General features: G+C 45.9%; 1 protein-coding gene across 2 annotated transcripts in view; it reads right to left on the minus strand.

Annotated features, from left to right (window-relative positions):
- Positions 1-16,612, minus strand: part of Rps6ka2 (ribosomal protein S6 kinase A2) — a 263,912-nt gene that overhangs the window by 182,402 nt on the left and 64,898 nt on the right. The window contains exon 3 of one of the 2 annotated variants that reach the window (XM_052750789.1): positions 9,165-9,285. The exons of the other annotated variant lie outside the window; for it this stretch is intronic. Coding sequence (XP_052606749.1) covers positions 9,165-9,285 — 121 coding nt within the window. The remainder of the gene's footprint in view (positions 1-9,164; positions 9,286-16,612) is intronic. 2 annotated transcript variants of the gene reach the window in all.

The raw sequence follows: 16,612 nt of genomic DNA on the forward strand, positions 1-16,612 counted from the left end.
AGCCCTCTATATCCAGTATTTACCCAAGTCCTTGTTATTCTCAGGGGATGACTTTGAATAGCACAGGCTCTTTCAGGAGCATGCATATTCCTTATGGCTAGCACACCTAAGCTACCAGTCCCTCAGCAAAGACATCAAAGTTAAACATCCCAGTGACCTTTACTCTAGCTGTGGTGCTTAAATAGAGAATTATAGCTTATGTGCTGCAGACATTGGTTTCTCAACATTTCAAGGTTATCAGCAACATTTTTAGGTTTTTACATAATTATTAATTGACCCAGACACTGTAAGGTTCAGTGGGTACAACCCGAGGCATAATACTTCGGCTTTATGAACAGATGCTTCTGCCCATTCAGGACCCTCTTCAGTTTCCCTGATACCCTGTGACCTGGATACTCTGATCTTTTCCCAGACAAGGAAAGGTATTTCCAACTATTTATCTAGTCATTGCTTCTGTTTTTGTTGTTATGTTAGTCCCTAGGGAACCTCCAAGGCTTTAGGTTCCCACTGATTTCCTGTCATCCCATCACCGTCAGCTGGCAACGACACTGGCTGGGTGACAGCCTGTCACTCAGCCAGCCTGTTCTTATGCAGTCTGGGGTCTATCTCCAGTGCCAACTCAAAATCCTGTCTCTATTGAGGAGTTCATCTCCAAAGCATTTCAGTATGATTATGGTCAGAGTTAATGCCCCCACGATATTCCCCCCCAATTCAACAACTGACTCCTGTCCATTTATTTACACAAGTTGAGTGAGGAGTCATCTTCAACAGTTCCCTCTGCCTCATTTCCCAAATCTAGTATCTCCAACCCCCGCTGACCTGTAAGCAGTAAGCATTTCTTTCTTTATATGAGAGCTTTGCTGGCTTATGTGTTTGTACACATGTGGGCCTGGTGCCCTCAGAGTTCAGAGGCGGGTATCAGATCCCCTGGAACTTACAAGCTGCTGGTGGATGCTGAATCCTCTGTAAGAGGAATAAGCCACGATCACCGCCAAGCCACCTCTCCAACCCCTGTGAACATTTCTCAGCCTGTGTTGCTGCCGTCTTGGATCATTTGGGCAGCCTCCTTCCTGGCCAAAGTGAGCCCCATGAATCACAGGGCTGAACTGGACACCACCTCTGCATGAGCTCTGCATAGAGTGGAGGGAAACCTCAGCTTGGTAGGCCTGAGAAACATTCAGCAAATAACACATTTAACAGAGCAACTTTAAAATCAGAGGCAAAGTTGGCATCATGTATATTTAACATAGGACAAAAGGTGCATTCTGATGCGGTTAGATAAGAGAGTGTGTCAGGGAAAAAAGGAAACAGACCTTAGTGGCATGAAGGCCATAAAGGAAAAGATCAACAGAGATCCATATACAGGACACGAAAGCTATATGCAGGCACATCTCACTAGAGTTCAGTAAATTAAACTTAAAGAGATTTCAAGATTGCCAAGAGATTTTAAGTTGCCTTAGAAAATAGGCCTATTTCTCTAAGCCTTTGGGAAGGTCACTGGGTTATAAAGATGGAGCCTCATATAGAATAGTATAGAATCTGCACCTGTAATCAGATGTTTCCTGTCCCTACCACCTGGGATTATTCCACAGCATTTCCCCTTTTTGTCTAATTAAAAAAGATTTTAATTTTAACATAGTAAAATTATATACAGTAAAAACAGTTATCAAGTGAGAATCACAGTTACAATATCCAATTGTATTTGGAAAATTTAGAAAAAATACTCAATTACCTACCCTATCTTGGTGAGTCTAAAGTTTTGTACCTAATTTGCTTTCTATCATAACTAAAGAAAACTGTAAGTTTAACTATTTAGTTTTTTAACTCCATCAAAGACCCCAGAAGGGTGAAATGTTAACTAATGACAGGGACATCAGGCTGCCTCAACAGTCATCCTAGGTTCTTCTGCAATGTTGGGGCATCCAACTAGACTATCTGACAGACTTTCCTGTGAAGCAGGGAACTGTGAAGGGCTGTCCTACTTTGTCTTGGCTAAGTTTGGCAGTCCCCTTTCTTGTATCCTGCTGGTTCAGTATATCGTCAGCAACTGAGGCAAGGGCAGTTTCTTTGCTTACATGGCTAGTTTTTTACATAAAGAAAACAAATTCCATATGGCATTTCTTTGATGCCTATCATCTTCTCTGAAGTAGTTTGGTGCTGCTAGGAACAGATGTGTCTCACTGTCATGAAAAGCCTTAGGTTATTAAACATATTAAATGTCATATTCTGTGCATCTCTGTAATGTTTTAAGACCATCTATCTATCTAAATATATCTGTGTATGACCTGAAAACATACCTAACATGACTATAAGTTTGACTATTAATCTGTATTTTTAATTATATGTTACATTTTTAAATGAGCTGCATAAGCACAATACTGCTGTGGGATGTTCTGTATGTCAAATGTGTTGCTGATTAGTCAATAATTAAAACACTGATTGGCCATTGGCTAGGCAGGAAGTGTAGGCGGGACAAGGAGGAGAATAAAGCTGGGAAGTGGAAGGCTGAGTCAGAGAGACACTGCCAGCCGCCACGATGAGAAACAGCATGTGAAGATGCCGGTAAGCCACGAGCCATGTGGCAAGGTATAGATTTATAAAAATGGATTAATTTAAGCTGAAAGAACAGTTAGCAAGAAGCCTGCCATGGCCATACAGTTTGAAACCAATACAAGTCTCTGTGTTTACTTGGTCGGGTCTGACGGCTGTGGGACTGGCAGGTGAGAGAGATTTGCCCTGACTGTGGGCCAGGCAGGAAAACTTAAGCTACAAATGGCGCCCAACGTGGTGGCAAGAGTTTCCACCTAAAAACCTGAGAAAAGATTCTAAAATGGAGCTAAAAACAGTTCCTAATTGTCTCTCTCAAATGAGCGACAGCTGCTGGTTTGAGCTACTGGTGGGTTCCTAGCGTGCGTGCTCGACCTGCCTATGGCGGGAATGAGGCCTTTGCAAGTGGCACTTTGAGCTGCATAGTGGATTTAGCCTTTGCTGGTACAAAACAAAAAAGGGTTTCTGGGCTACTTGCTGCTTGGATAAAAGCATAGACCCATGATAGCTCCCAGAGCTGGTGGTAAACCACCGCCATGTTGGGAAGCTGAGGTGGGCGGAGCCAGCAGCCACAGCTGCTGCAGTTTAAGGCAATAGATTCACAATAAGACAGATTCAGATGTAATAGTTTACAATGTGTGTAAAAGATACGTAGGCTTGAAAGAGACAAAAAAGATGATATATAGAGTTATAGAAATAAATACATAGTTTTAAAAAATAAAGTCTTTAAAGAGACAGTAAAGGTAGTATAAAAAATAAGCCACGTAAAAATGGATATTACACAGAGAATCTGCATTGTGTTGTCTTTGGGACTTTTAACTGCAGAAAAACATTTGATTGTAAAAGCTGTTGAGTTATGCCAAAATGTATATTTTAAAGGTACCTTGACTTCAAAATTTGGATATAAGGATATGTTGCTTTGGAAAAGAGTCTCTGCTTTTGTTCCCACAGAAAGCCAAAGGCTATGGATTTGTTCCAGATTAAGATACATCAGGTTTGACCAGCCAAGACCCCCTGAAAGGTCTCCGATGACACCATGGCCCAGATGATCCAACATCCAGAATGGTTTGAAGGCAACTGGCTCAGACGATACACCCTCATGGACTTTTCCATGATCCTAAAATTTTCTTTGTATCCCCATAAGATACAGCGCCCCCCTCCAGCAGGAAGTAGTAAGAGAAGCTACGCCCAAATTCCCAAATTATATGTAATTTTACTTTGTTAAGGTTAAAACCTTCCTTTTATTTTTTTTAAAAAAAAGGGGGGAAGTGCTGTGGGATGTTCTGTATGTCAAATGTGTTGCTGATTAGTCAATAATTAAAACACTGATTGGCCATTGGCTAGGCAGGAAGTGTAGGCGGGACAAGGAGGAGAATAAAGCTGGGAAGTGGAAGGCTGAGTCAGAGAGACACTGCCAGCCGCCACGATGAGAAACAGCATGTGAAGATGCCGGTAAGCCACGAGCCATGTGGCAAGGTATAGATTTATAAAAATGGATTAATTTAAGCTGAAAGAACAGTTAGCAAGAAGCCTGCCATGGCCATACAGTTTGAAACCAATACAAGTCTCTGTGTTTACTTGGTCGGGTCTGACGGCTGTGGGACTGGCAGGTGAGAGAGATTTGCCCTGACTGTGGGCCAGGCAGGAAAACTTAAGCTACACAATACCCTTGTTATACATACAGTATAACAAAATTAACTTTAGTCTCAATAAACCAAAATCCATACCAATGTAAAATATTTAATATTAATACTTATTTTTTTTGATTAATGTAGATTCAATAATCTGCCCTTTTATCCTATCATTTCTATGTCCCCCTTTTCTTTTTAGAACAAGATCCCTGAATCTAATCTCCTTTGTTCAGCTTTTTTCCTGACCATTACCAATAACAACCAGTGCCCCTTAAATGATAATAAATATCCATAACTCATTTTTGGGGAATGTGGGTGTAGTTTTCTAGACTACTTCTTGTTGATTATGGGTGCTGGTAGTCTTTGGTGAATCCTGAGAAAATTTAGGATTATGGTCAAGTCCTGACTGGAGTAGTCTGTGAGTCTGGATCACTCAGTCAGGAACCTTGAAGCTGTTCTGGATGCAGAACTCAGAGGAAACTTCAAAAGAGGTGCTCTGAAATGTTGGATCATCTGGGCCATCCATTACCATCAGAGATTTTTCAGTGGGGGGGGTCTTCCTCGATCAGACCTGATTTTTCTTAACCCAGAATGAATCCAGAGCCTCCCATTTCCTGTGGAAATAAAAGCAGAACCTCTTTCCCAAAGTAACATACCTTTTGACTTAAATTTTGAAGTCAAGATATTTTTAAAATATATAGGTTGGTTTAATCTAGCAGCTTTCACAATTAAATGTCTCTCAGCAGTTATCATTTCTTCATTAGCAGTCAAAAAATTTAAGGACAACACAATAACATACAGTATCTAGACTCTCTGTGTATTTTCCATCTTTACATGGCTTATTATATTACACTATTCCTTTTTAAGAACTTTCTCCTACCCTTTTTCTCTTCTCTCCCAAGCCTACACATATTTTTTAAACACATTCTAACCCGTCTAGAAGCTCTTTTTGTCCGAATCTGTCCCTGTTGTGCATCTGTAACCTTTCCTGTCTTCATGAAGAAAAAAACTGCTGTGTAACTTGAATCATGGCATGCTGGTTATGGCTCCTTCCCCTCAGTTCTCTGAGAGTCTAGTCTCATGGTGGAAGCACATTTAGCTCTGGGAGTCATGTTTACTGCCCCAACTCTGGGAAGTTTCTTAGGTCCATGCCCCCACTGAGTAGCATGCTGCTGGCTGCTCATAAACACCATATAAGTGTTTGGTATCAGGGGCTCTTGAGAGAGCTGCCCGCTTTTGCCACTAGCATTGAGCTAGGAAAGCCATCTCTTAAAGAAGCCATGCCTCTGCTCACTGCCAGCAAACAGAGCCCACTGGAGAAAAGGCAGCTACCAAGAAGCTGTGCTTGACTCTGTTCTTGTTTGTCTAGAATCCTTTTTTAAGCTTTGTCAGGTTTTATGTGGAAATTTCAGGCATATGTTGGAACCCCATATGTTGTCGGACATTTCCTGTCCTGATCACCTGGTCCCAAATAACCAACGAAGAGGCTGAATATGAATTATAAATGCTTGGCCAATAGCCCAGGCCTGTTACTAACTAGCTCTTACATTTTAAGTTAACCCATATTCCTTATTTACTCTCTGCCACATGGCGGTACCTTTATTAGCATGGCACATCCATATCCTGCTCCCTCTGCATCTGTCTGGTGACGCCTCACTCCATCTCAGTTTGGCTTTCTCACCTGACTTTATCCTGTTCAGCTATTGGCCAGTCAGTTTCTTTATTAAACCAATCACAGTGACAAATCTTCACAATGTACAGAAGGATTATTCCATAGCAGGCACCCTTCTAAAAGAGAACCCACAGAACTCCCCTGAGCTATCCACCATGGGAGACCACAATAACAACATGCCAACTGTGTGTTATGGAATGGCCCTCACCAAACACCAAATTTCTGTCACCCTGATCTTAGGCTTGCAGCCTCCGGAACAGTGGGACACAAGTGAAGTCTGTCTGCTACCCACTCTGTGATGATGTATTTATAGCCTGAATGGATGGCCACACTGACACTAAGCAGTTACATTTTTATTAAACCAGTGTGCTTTGTCAAGGCCCACAGAGAGAACCATATGGATAACAGGTCAGCAACAAGAAAACCCAGGCAACTGTGATGGCTGGTTTTGAGTATCAACTTAATTTGCTTCAGAAGTACTTAGGAGACTGACAACTGTGGGTGTGTCTATGAGGATTAATGTATAGGGAAGACCCATCTTGAATGTGACATCACCAGATGTAAAAAAACATGGACAAGGGAGAAAGCCCAGCCAGTGCTGGCAGGCTTCCTCTCCGTCTCCCGTTAGCCAAGAAGGGAAGAAACACTATTGCTATGTGCTCCTACCACGACAGCCTTCTGCCCAAGCATATAGGTTAAACAGCCATGGGCTAAATCTTCTGGAACTATGAACCAAAATAATCTTTTCTGCTGAAATCATTTCTGTTAAGCCTTCTGCCCCATTAACAAAAAAGTAATGGCATAGAAACAGAAAAATAGGCAACAGTTCAGAACAAGAGAATTTCACTGACCAGGAGAGGTTATGTCGACCATCACGACTATATGAATTAGAAAGCATACCAGGGGAGTGTGAGTGGTTGCTTCCAACACTGGGGCTGTGAGGATGAGAGGGTGCCCACTCACGGGACAGCACCCTTTCCAGTTGCATCACCCAGAGACAGGTTGCTCAGTCCTGGCTCCTGGGTTCAAGGACACTCACTCACGCAGCACTGAGGAACAAAGACTTAATGGTTTATGTTAATTGACACGTCACACTCATGATCCGTTACTGAGTTTTTGGAAAGGGCTGGGACCACATAGCGAAGTGCACCCCTGGAGTGAAAAGGGAAGTCAGGGGAAACACGAGGCCGCAGTAAAGCTGAGGGACCTTTCTGTAAACACTGTACCTTGGAGGTAGCAATACAACTCTAGATGTGACTTCTCAAAGCAGCTGAAAGACTAAAGGGCAAGATTTAGATACACCGGAGTGCAGCTGACTGCTCAGTGAGTTAGTTCTAATTAGGGCTGAGTGTCATCTCAAAGGGAATAAGATCCAAGACATGTGTGGCTATTGTTATAGAAGAGGAAACGGCCAGAAAAGTTGCCCATAGGAGATGGTAGAAGAGTTCGTAAAGGAGAAGGACAGAAACTGACTGTATGTCCTCCATGGTGACACTCTCCATGGGTCACCTCACATAGACTTGCTAGCTCTTCTCACAGATGAGGGGTAACAGCCACAGTGCTAACCAGGACAGAGCCAGGGTTGGAGTGTGGCCATGTCCCTGACAGTGAAGGCATTCATGAGATGATAGGAGAGTGATTTTCAACAGTAAGCAGGGGCCAGGGATGCCGCTCATTTAATAAAATACTTGATATGCAAGTTCAGATCCCACGTCAAAAGACAGTGTGGTGACAGGTGCTGTAACTCCAGCCAGCACTGGGGAGGCAGAGACAGGAAGCTCCCTGAAGCTAACTGCCAAAGAAGCTTGCTGAATCCATGAGCTCCAGGTTCAGTGAGTGACACTATCTCAAAAAATAAGGTGGAGACTGAGTGAGGAAGACCTCTGCCCTCCACTTTTGTACATGCCCTCCATACACACAAAGAAAATTAAGTATGGCTTAGTCTTAGTTTCTGCCTCAGTTAAGGTTTCTACTGCGGTGATGGAATACCATGACCAAGAACACCTTGGAGAAGAGAAAGTTTTCTTCAGCCCACGACTAGGTTACAGTCCATCACCAAGGGGCGTTAAAGTGGGAACTCAAGGAAGGAAGCTGGAGGCAGGAAGTGGAGCAGAGGCCATGGAGGAATGCATCTCGCTGGCTTGTTCCTCGTGGCTTTCCTGTATGACTCAGGACCACTTGTCCAGGGGTGGCACCGCCCACAGTGGGCTGGGCCCTTCCACATCAATTATTAATCCGGAAAATGCCCCACAGGCTTGCCTTGCCCATCGATCGGCCAGTCTGGTGGGGGTATTTTCTCATCTGAGGCTACCTCTTTCCAGATGACTTTAGCTTCTGTCGAGCAGACATAAAACCAACCAGGACAGTTTTCAACATGCGGCGTAGTTTTCCATGAGAACATATCGCTGGCTCATTAAGAAGGTAAATAAGAACCTTCTAGAAGCAATTTCCCTGAAGTAGCAAAGGACAAGGTCAGACTATAGGCAGAGGGTAGTGGGAAGTAGCAGTAAAAATTAAAATATCGCGACTCAAACGGCAGCAAATGTCTGGGCACATCTGAGGTCACAGCAGAGGGCAGAGGAGAAGGTACAAGATGAGGCTCAGGAGTAGTTACAGGAGGCAATGCCAGATGGTGGGAGGGAGTCAGAAAGAGAAGGTGACTGAAAAGTTATCTTCAGAGTCATGACTGTGACCGCTAGAGCGAAGAAAAATGCTTCTTGGTCTTATACAAACATTCTCTCGTATAATGAAACCTACACATTCGTATTTAAGTTTATAGCCAGTTCACTGCCATGCTTGTGTTCCTCTGGGACCCGGAAAAGGCCTAATTGAGCTTAGCTTGTGTTCTAATTCCGAAGGACGTGTGAAGCCTAGGGCACTTCACGTCTAGTCTCAGAGCAAATCGCCAGTGAGGTTACCTGGAATCTATACAGGAAACCCTCAACACTCAGAAGTGGCCCCATGGCAAATGGTCTCCTTTACTGGAACACTGACGAGGATTAGTGTTCTGAAAAGTTATTCTGGGGGGCTGGGGATATGGCTCTGTGCTAGAGCGTTTCCCTGGCATATATAAGGCTGTGGGTTTAACCTCTAGCAATGCAGAAAAAACATTAATAATTTGGGGGCAAAGACCTTCCTTTTTGCAACTTGCATTCTTCCTGCCTTGGGTGCCAGCATAAAATTAACATGGCGGAGGGTGGCCAGCGACATATTTTACAAGGAAAAAAAGCATGTGTCATCGGGCAACAGACAGACAGAGCCTTGCTGCCAACTAACACTTCAGCTGCTCCAGGGCGTTTACCCCAGTAACTCACATCCTTAAGCCACGGAACCTGTCTCCTTGCAAGTGTGGTCCCGTTCCGAGGATAGGTGACTTCTGACTTGATGTTCCCAACACCACTTTTCTTGTGCCACATGATGGACAGCGACCTGAAACTGGGTGGAAAAACTGAAATAAGTCCAGTTGAGCTGGAGAGGTGGCCAGCCGGGAGAAAGTCCAGGGATGCTCCATCGCTCCTCTGCCACTATTTCCAGCAAAATCAGAAGAGTGGGGGTCATGCATACACTACAGGTCACGAGCTGACGATGGCTTGTATGTCTTTCTGACACACCAAGCATGCGCGCCTCCTCTTACCTGGAAAAGAACAGTGCTTCATTTGCTTTCCACGTACTTCCCAGGCTGGGCTCTTTAAGCTACGTTCCTATGGAACACATTGCTACTTTCATTCATGAGGAACAGGAGCCTCAGAAGTCAAAAGGAAAGACAGAGCGCGTGCTTAAGGATAAGCACAGGACGGGAGACAGGACAGGGCTTCAGGTGGTCACCCCTGGCCTGCCATCATCACTCTCTACGTCCTCTCTTTGCTCACAAACTCAGACTAGCAAAGGGAACTGGACAAGAAGCTCCTGTGAAGGTGGGTTAGGAGGACTGGTAAATGGCAAACAGCCAAGAAGAATGAATTAAATCTGGCACGTTCTTCAGTCAGCCAGCTCCTCGTTACAGGGGCATGGGTGAGCTGTTTCAGAGCAGCCGGAACAGTCATCAGGAAGCCTCTCTCAGATGACACTTCAGAGTCTATCTGTCTTCTGATTCATCACGGAAGAGAATAAATTGGGTGTTGAAAGGCCCACAGTGTGCACAGAAAAACTATGGCTTTCTAGAAGGAGGGGTGTCTTTAAGAATTTCAGAACACACTGCATCTTCTTATTGAGCTAGATACTTCAATATAAAGTAACATCCCAAATCCTAACGGGACAGTCGTCAAACCAGGATGATTTGTTTGAGTACGCATATTCCTTCAGCCGTCACACAATGTCTTTCTCTCCTTTCCCACCTGTCTGCTGGCTTCCACTGCTGTGAAAACATGTTCACACAACTGAGTCTCCCTGTTTCTCAAAGTTCTGATTCATCTTTTATGTTAAACCTTGTCTCAGATCTGTTACTCAAAGCAACTCCACTGCTGTAGCCACAGTGACTGCCCTGGCCTTACATCAGTGACAGAGCCCCTCAGATGTTGTTCTTAGAGTCAGGCCTCTAGCAGCAATCTGCTTTCTGGCAACAGGTGTGCATATGCACACACTTGTGTGTGCTCGGGTCTGTGGACACGTTTTCTCTTTTTATTTCATCCTGAAAGGGACATACATTTTATGTATTGAATTAGTTGTTTTTATATAGCTGTGACAACTTATTTGGGCACATGGTTCTAGAAGGTTTGGTCTACGATGGCCTGGCCCTATGAGCTTTGGCAGAATATCACGGTGGCAGGAGAGTGGAGGAAGACCCATGTTCACCTCAAGACAAACGGGAAGCAGAGAGAGGCTCACATCAAAAAGGACAGGGAGCAAAGAGTGAAGATGGAGGACAGATGGAGGACCAGTTACAGCCTTCAAAGAGTGAAGATGGAGGACAGATGGAGGACCGGGTACAACCTTCAAAGAGTGAAGATGGAGGATAGATGGAGGACTAGTTACAGCCTTCAAAGAGTGAAGATGGAGGACAGATGGAGGACCGTCCTGCAGCTGAAGTGTCCACCTACACCCCAAAACACTACCACCAGCTGCCATCAGGTGCTTTAAAGCATGAGCCAGTGGGGGACATTTAATATTCAAACCATACTGGGTTAACCTTCTTCTGCTTTCAAGACTGGGGACAGGCACTGAGGACAGTTAATATCCCTTGGTATTCATGAAGGAGGACTCTGAGAGCAGAGAGGAAGGCAGTGAGGACCTCAGAACCTAAGGAACAACACGGTAGTGAGTTCGAGGTTTTATTCCTGCCTCACATACGCTAGACTGGAGCCAAAGAAGCCAGCAACTCTGAAACACCAATGGCATGCATCTGCTTCTCAGGGGAGTTCCCATAGATGCCCAAACTCCCGCCCTTGAGCCAAAGAGCAGGAAGGGTCAGAAAGCATTGACAGGCCCTCCTGCTCCAGCCACCCACCACAGAGAAGACTGTCCCTGCAGGTCTGCCGTGGCAGCCAGAGGCCGGAGTAAACATAGAACTCCTTGTAGGCTATCAGAAGACCCTGTTGTGGGATATCCCTGTAGTGATATCCACGGCCTGGTGGACAGAAAGGACTTCAGCCATCATATAGTGGCCATGAGGACATTCCTCGCCTTGGGATCAATGAAGCCATGTTTGGGACTTGCACACTCAACCAGTAACAAGCCTCATATTCCCTTGCTGCAGCATGGAGGTGGTACCCCCACTCCTCTGCTGGGGAGTCAGAGCAGTTCTGTTAAAATCGATGTCTATCAAAGACTCAGTATAAACATAATATCCCAGACACCCAGGTTACAAGGGAAATTGGCCATCACATCAAGAAGCAGGAAGACCTCAGAATGAAAAACAGAAAAACCCAAACCAAGACGGTAGGGATCACAAAGAAACAGGATAAGAACACTTCTGTCAGCGGTAAATAGTTTGTCTTGCAAACAAGGAAAGAATGGGGCCTCAGCAAAGAAACCGGAAGACAGAGAAGGGAGAGCTGGACAGGAAGAACACTGAGGAGGCAGGCGAGACCACAGACCACTGTCACTTTGGAATGAAGAGCAGCACAAACTGAAAGCCACAGTAGAGACACAGACACACACAAACACAAACAAACCAACAGAAACAAATGATAACACACGCACAAGTGGGTGGGAAACCAAAGACAGTACTTCCTTCCTGATACGGTGGTGCATGCCTATACTACCAGCACTCAGGAGGCTGTGGCAGGAGAATTGAGAGTTCAAGGCCACCCAGGCTACAGGCTACAGGCTAGCTTGAGGTATGTAATGAGACGCCCCCAGCCCATTTAAATCTTATAGTTTTCAAAGATTAATAAAATTAACCTGTAACCAAACTGACAGGAGAGGAAAAGAGGCAGGGAAGAGGAGAGGAGAGGCATCGCCAACATGGCGACATGAGGCATGAATGGGAACCACTACAGATCCTACAGACAGCGGCAGCATTGTGGCTTGGACGGCAAATGTCCCCAAAGGTGGTGAAAGCTTGCTCCCCAAATGATAGCCATTGGGGGCGGAACCTTTAAGAATTGTGATCAGAGGAAGGACGTGAGTTCAGTGGAGACACGCCCTGAAAGAGGAGAACGAGACTCTAGGCTCCACCTCTCTACCTCCCTCTGCCTCCCCACCGCCATGATGAGCAGCTTCCCTCTAGCACGTGCTCCCACTATCCCCATGTCTGTCTCATCACAAGCCTCACACAATGGAGGCAAGTGACCATGGGCTGTAATCTCGGGGACTGCGAGCCAGATGCATCTTTCAAACCATTGATTTTGTCACAGTGATGGAAAGCTGGCTCACAATCTTTCCGTTGTTGTTTTGGGTTTTTTTTTTTGGGGGGGGGACTATTGCCAATGAGAGGATACTTGTAGATGACTTAGGGTTGGGGTCAAAGTTCACACTAATCATAGGCCCCACCTCCTTCTGTAGCCCCCAGGCTCTGGACTCAACACCCATGCTCTCTGATGCAGGCCATATACTTGACTTATCTCTGAGTGTGGTTCACTGCCCTTGAGACCTAAAGGACAGTCATGCCTTTGCTCTTTGAAAGTTTAGGAGGTCCAGATCCACAGCTTGTCTTGGCAGCCAAGCAGCTACCTATAAACCAGAAAAGCAACCAAATTTTTATCTGGGGTTCATACCAGTAAAGACATTAAGTCCTTTGTTTGTGTGTGTATTTAATACAATCAGGTTTCATTGAATAAAATGAATGGGAAATGCATCCAAGGTTTGGAGGTTTGGAGGAGCATGGGAGGGGAGCTCTTTATGGCCAGTTGGTGAGACGGCAGTGTAGTCAGGCTTATGGGAAAGAGGGAAGTGACTGCTGAGTGTGTCTATTCTTTCAAATGACTAGAAAGTGGATATCTAGGTCACAGCCCCGGGCAGAAATACAAAAGACACTCATGCGTGATACAGAGGGAGCTAAAGCATACGAACACCCAGGAGTGGCCAAACACACAAAGAAAGCAGACGGCAATTTATGAGCCCTGAAAGCAGCAACCAGTCCTCGCCTGATGCACCATTAATTCACATTCATCTTTTTTAGAAAGCAAAGAACACAGAATGGGCTTTTTGAAATACTCAGAGTGGCACCAGAGGCAAAAACGAACAACTCCTGGATGTCACATCCTGGCCCATTTGACAGTGCTGTTTCAGAGGTGATCAGTGCCATGGGTGATGTTCCAGAAATAGAAGACACGGACCAGCTTCTTATCATGTAAGCCCCGGTCAGCCAGTCACTGGACCCCACCGCTCCACGAGTCTCCTCTCACTACCGCCAGCATTATCCAGGCAGTTCCAAACCTTCTGCCTGAGCTTGACAGTAGCCTCCCGGCCCCGCTCTCCCTCCCTTTTGACTCAGGAACAGCTGCCATGTCTCCCTCCTACCCCGCCTTCTTATTTCAGTGCCCAGAGGGCATCCTGGATATCGTACTCTAGGGTTGATACCTGGCACCATGATGGGCCACCCACAGCCCACTGCTAGGAGAAGGTGGCGTATTCTAGGGTGTTGGTCTGGTGGAGGGGGGAGGGTGCTGGTTTGAACCACAGCTAGCATTCCTACCAGAAGCAACCCTTCAGATCATGATAAACCACACAGAATTGACCCATGGCTGAGCTCTAGCCCTTGGGCTGATGGGCTGACCAGCAGACAGAGACAGGAGGAGGGAAGGGATTGATCTGTTAATATCTAAATGATGCCCCTCTAAAAGGTATGCTATTATAACTACAGACCTCATAGATACGACCTTATTCGAGAGGGAACTTCGCAGAGGTCCTCCGGCTAAGACGGAGCCGTTTGGGTGAGACAGCCGGTAGGACCAGTGTCCTGCCACATGAGGAGTGGAGGTGGAGACCCTGGGAAGGTTGTGTGTGACGACAGGCAAGAATTGGGAATGCCATCACCACCAGCAGCAGCAGACAGGTTACCAGAAAACATAAAGCAGTCCCTCTGCATGGCCTCAGAAGCAGCCATGTGTGGGACTCAGGCTGTGGTTCCAGGCCTGCAAGTGAACTGAAGCTCCAGGCCCGAGCTACCCAGGGGAAGCAATACTGCAGTGCCTTAGGGGTAGATGTGCGTCCTACACACACTTCAACAAAAGGCAGAATTGGGTTCCTGTCCCTGTGTTAAGCCCTATATTCTGAATGGTTGGTGGGGGAAGCAGGCCTCATGCTGTCCTCAGCACTGGCTGCAATGGTTGTCCCACCCCGCCTGCAGGCTCCCTGCCTGGCCTGTGTTCTGCCCTCAACAGATCCAAATATCAGTCACCCACCATACAGAGGCCAGGCACAGCCTTCACAAAGCACTCCCTCTGAGGTACACAGTGAGGAGGCAAGGCCATGGGACCCAGGAGCAACAGGGGGGCCTGTGGGAGGTGCGGGGTACCTGACAGGCAGGGGCAGGAACGAGTCAGAACAGCCCCTCGACTCTACTTCACTATATTAGGTGGCTGACACCATTAGAGAACCCCACTTCTAGAAACACAGCAGCCTGGGTGCCCCCGACATGGAGACCTCCTCCCTGGGAGGAGACATGTATGGAGACAGTTGCTTTGGGATCCACCCAGGAAATGCTGAACAAGGGAAAGAGGAGGCATCTCAGTCTAGAAAATCTGTTTTTCTTAAATAATCTATAATTACATCATTCCCTCTTCCTTTTCCTCCATCCAAGTCCTCCCATATATTCCCCTTGCTTTCTTTCAAATTCATGGCCTCTTTTTCTTTAATTGTTGCTGCTGTTGTTGTGTGTATGGGTGTTTCTAAACACATAAATACAACCTGCTTAGTCCATACAGTCTTACTTACATGTGTATGTTGGGGGCTGACCATTTGGTATTGGACAATCAATTGGTATGGCCTTCCCTGGAGGAAGACTGTCTCCCACTCTCAGTCTCCCTTAACTGCCTGTAGTGCTGTCTAGGCTTGAGGCATCACGAGTTTTACCCTTTCCACATTACCATGCCTGTTGGTATTGTCCTTGTCCAGACCATGTTTAGGCAGCTACGTTAGACTTCAAGGACATAACATCTGACGTTTCTAGGTGACACACTCTCACAGCGAACCACCTATTTCTCTGGCTCTTATGATCTTTCTGTGCCTGCTTCTGCAATGATCCCTGAGTCTTAGGTGGGAGAGTCGTGTTGCAGATGTACCCGCTGGGACTGGGTTCCACTACTCTGCGTTGTCAATCAGTTGGTTTTCTGTAAGGGTCTCCATCTGTTGATGAGGGTGAGAGGTGTACTTATCCGTGAGTATAAGGATAAATATTTAGACTGTAGTTAAGGGTTATTATGGTGGGTTAGTAAAGTGGTGGTTGTGGGTTCTCCTCCAAGATCCATGACTTTCCTAGCCCTGGGTAGTTGGATAGGTTTTATAACCAGGCATGGTTTCCTGCTTGCTGAGTAGGCTGTAAGTCCAATTAGAGAATTGTTGATTACCTCCAAGGTATGCTGCCGAGGGGCGTGGAGTATACAGCAGGTGACAATATTTGACAGGTTGACCCACCAGATGTGTAACTCCCTGATGGGAAGCCCACCTGGCAAAACCGTGGGGTCACTGGCTGTGGAAACCGCTTGTTTTCCGCCTGTAACTTTCTCAGGTGCCACTGAAATGTCTCCCTAATAAGAGCAGCCGTGGGGTGCTTTCCACAGCCCTTTGGTAGTGTGTGTTACATCTCTGGGCACACAGCTGTGGATGTTCAGGAAGATGATTTCTGTTTAAGTTATATAAGTTTGATGTATAGAAATAATACTGGAATATTTTACATTACTCAGACTGACATAGGATTCTCAGTCTCAAACACAGCATTTTACACACTTTGCAAAGACCTTTGAACTAGTCCAAAACAGACTAAGTTGCCCCTACAGAATATGCAAAGGCTAATTCCCAGGTGTTGTCTATTGCTAAATCAAGGCCAGGCTGTTTACATCAAGACACAGTCCTTGCGGTAGCTCCCGTTCTGCACGTATCCTGACCACTCAAGGTTCAGCCAATTGTTTAATGTCTGGGACTCCTCACCAACTTAGAGCTACGTGCATGGGTCAACATGACATTACTAGCCTAAGAGAAAGTACGTGACTTATCTTGTGTTTTGAGAATGGGTAGGGCCCTGAAAATGTAACTTATAATTGTCCAGAGTTTGGCTGTGGAACAGAGCAGGAGGATGTTGCGAGAGGGGTTGAGGAGAAGCAGCAATGGAGAGGAGGGCAGCGGGGAGAGAGAGAGAGAGAGAGAGAGAGAGAGAGAGAGAGAG

Source organism: Peromyscus californicus, unplaced genomic scaffold (genome assembly GCF_007827085.1).
Source record: "Peromyscus californicus insignis strain IS unplaced genomic scaffold, ASM782708v3 Scaffold_22__1_contigs__length_63687245, whole genome shotgun sequence".
NCBI lineage: Eukaryota > Metazoa > Chordata > Mammalia > Rodentia > Cricetidae > Peromyscus > Peromyscus californicus.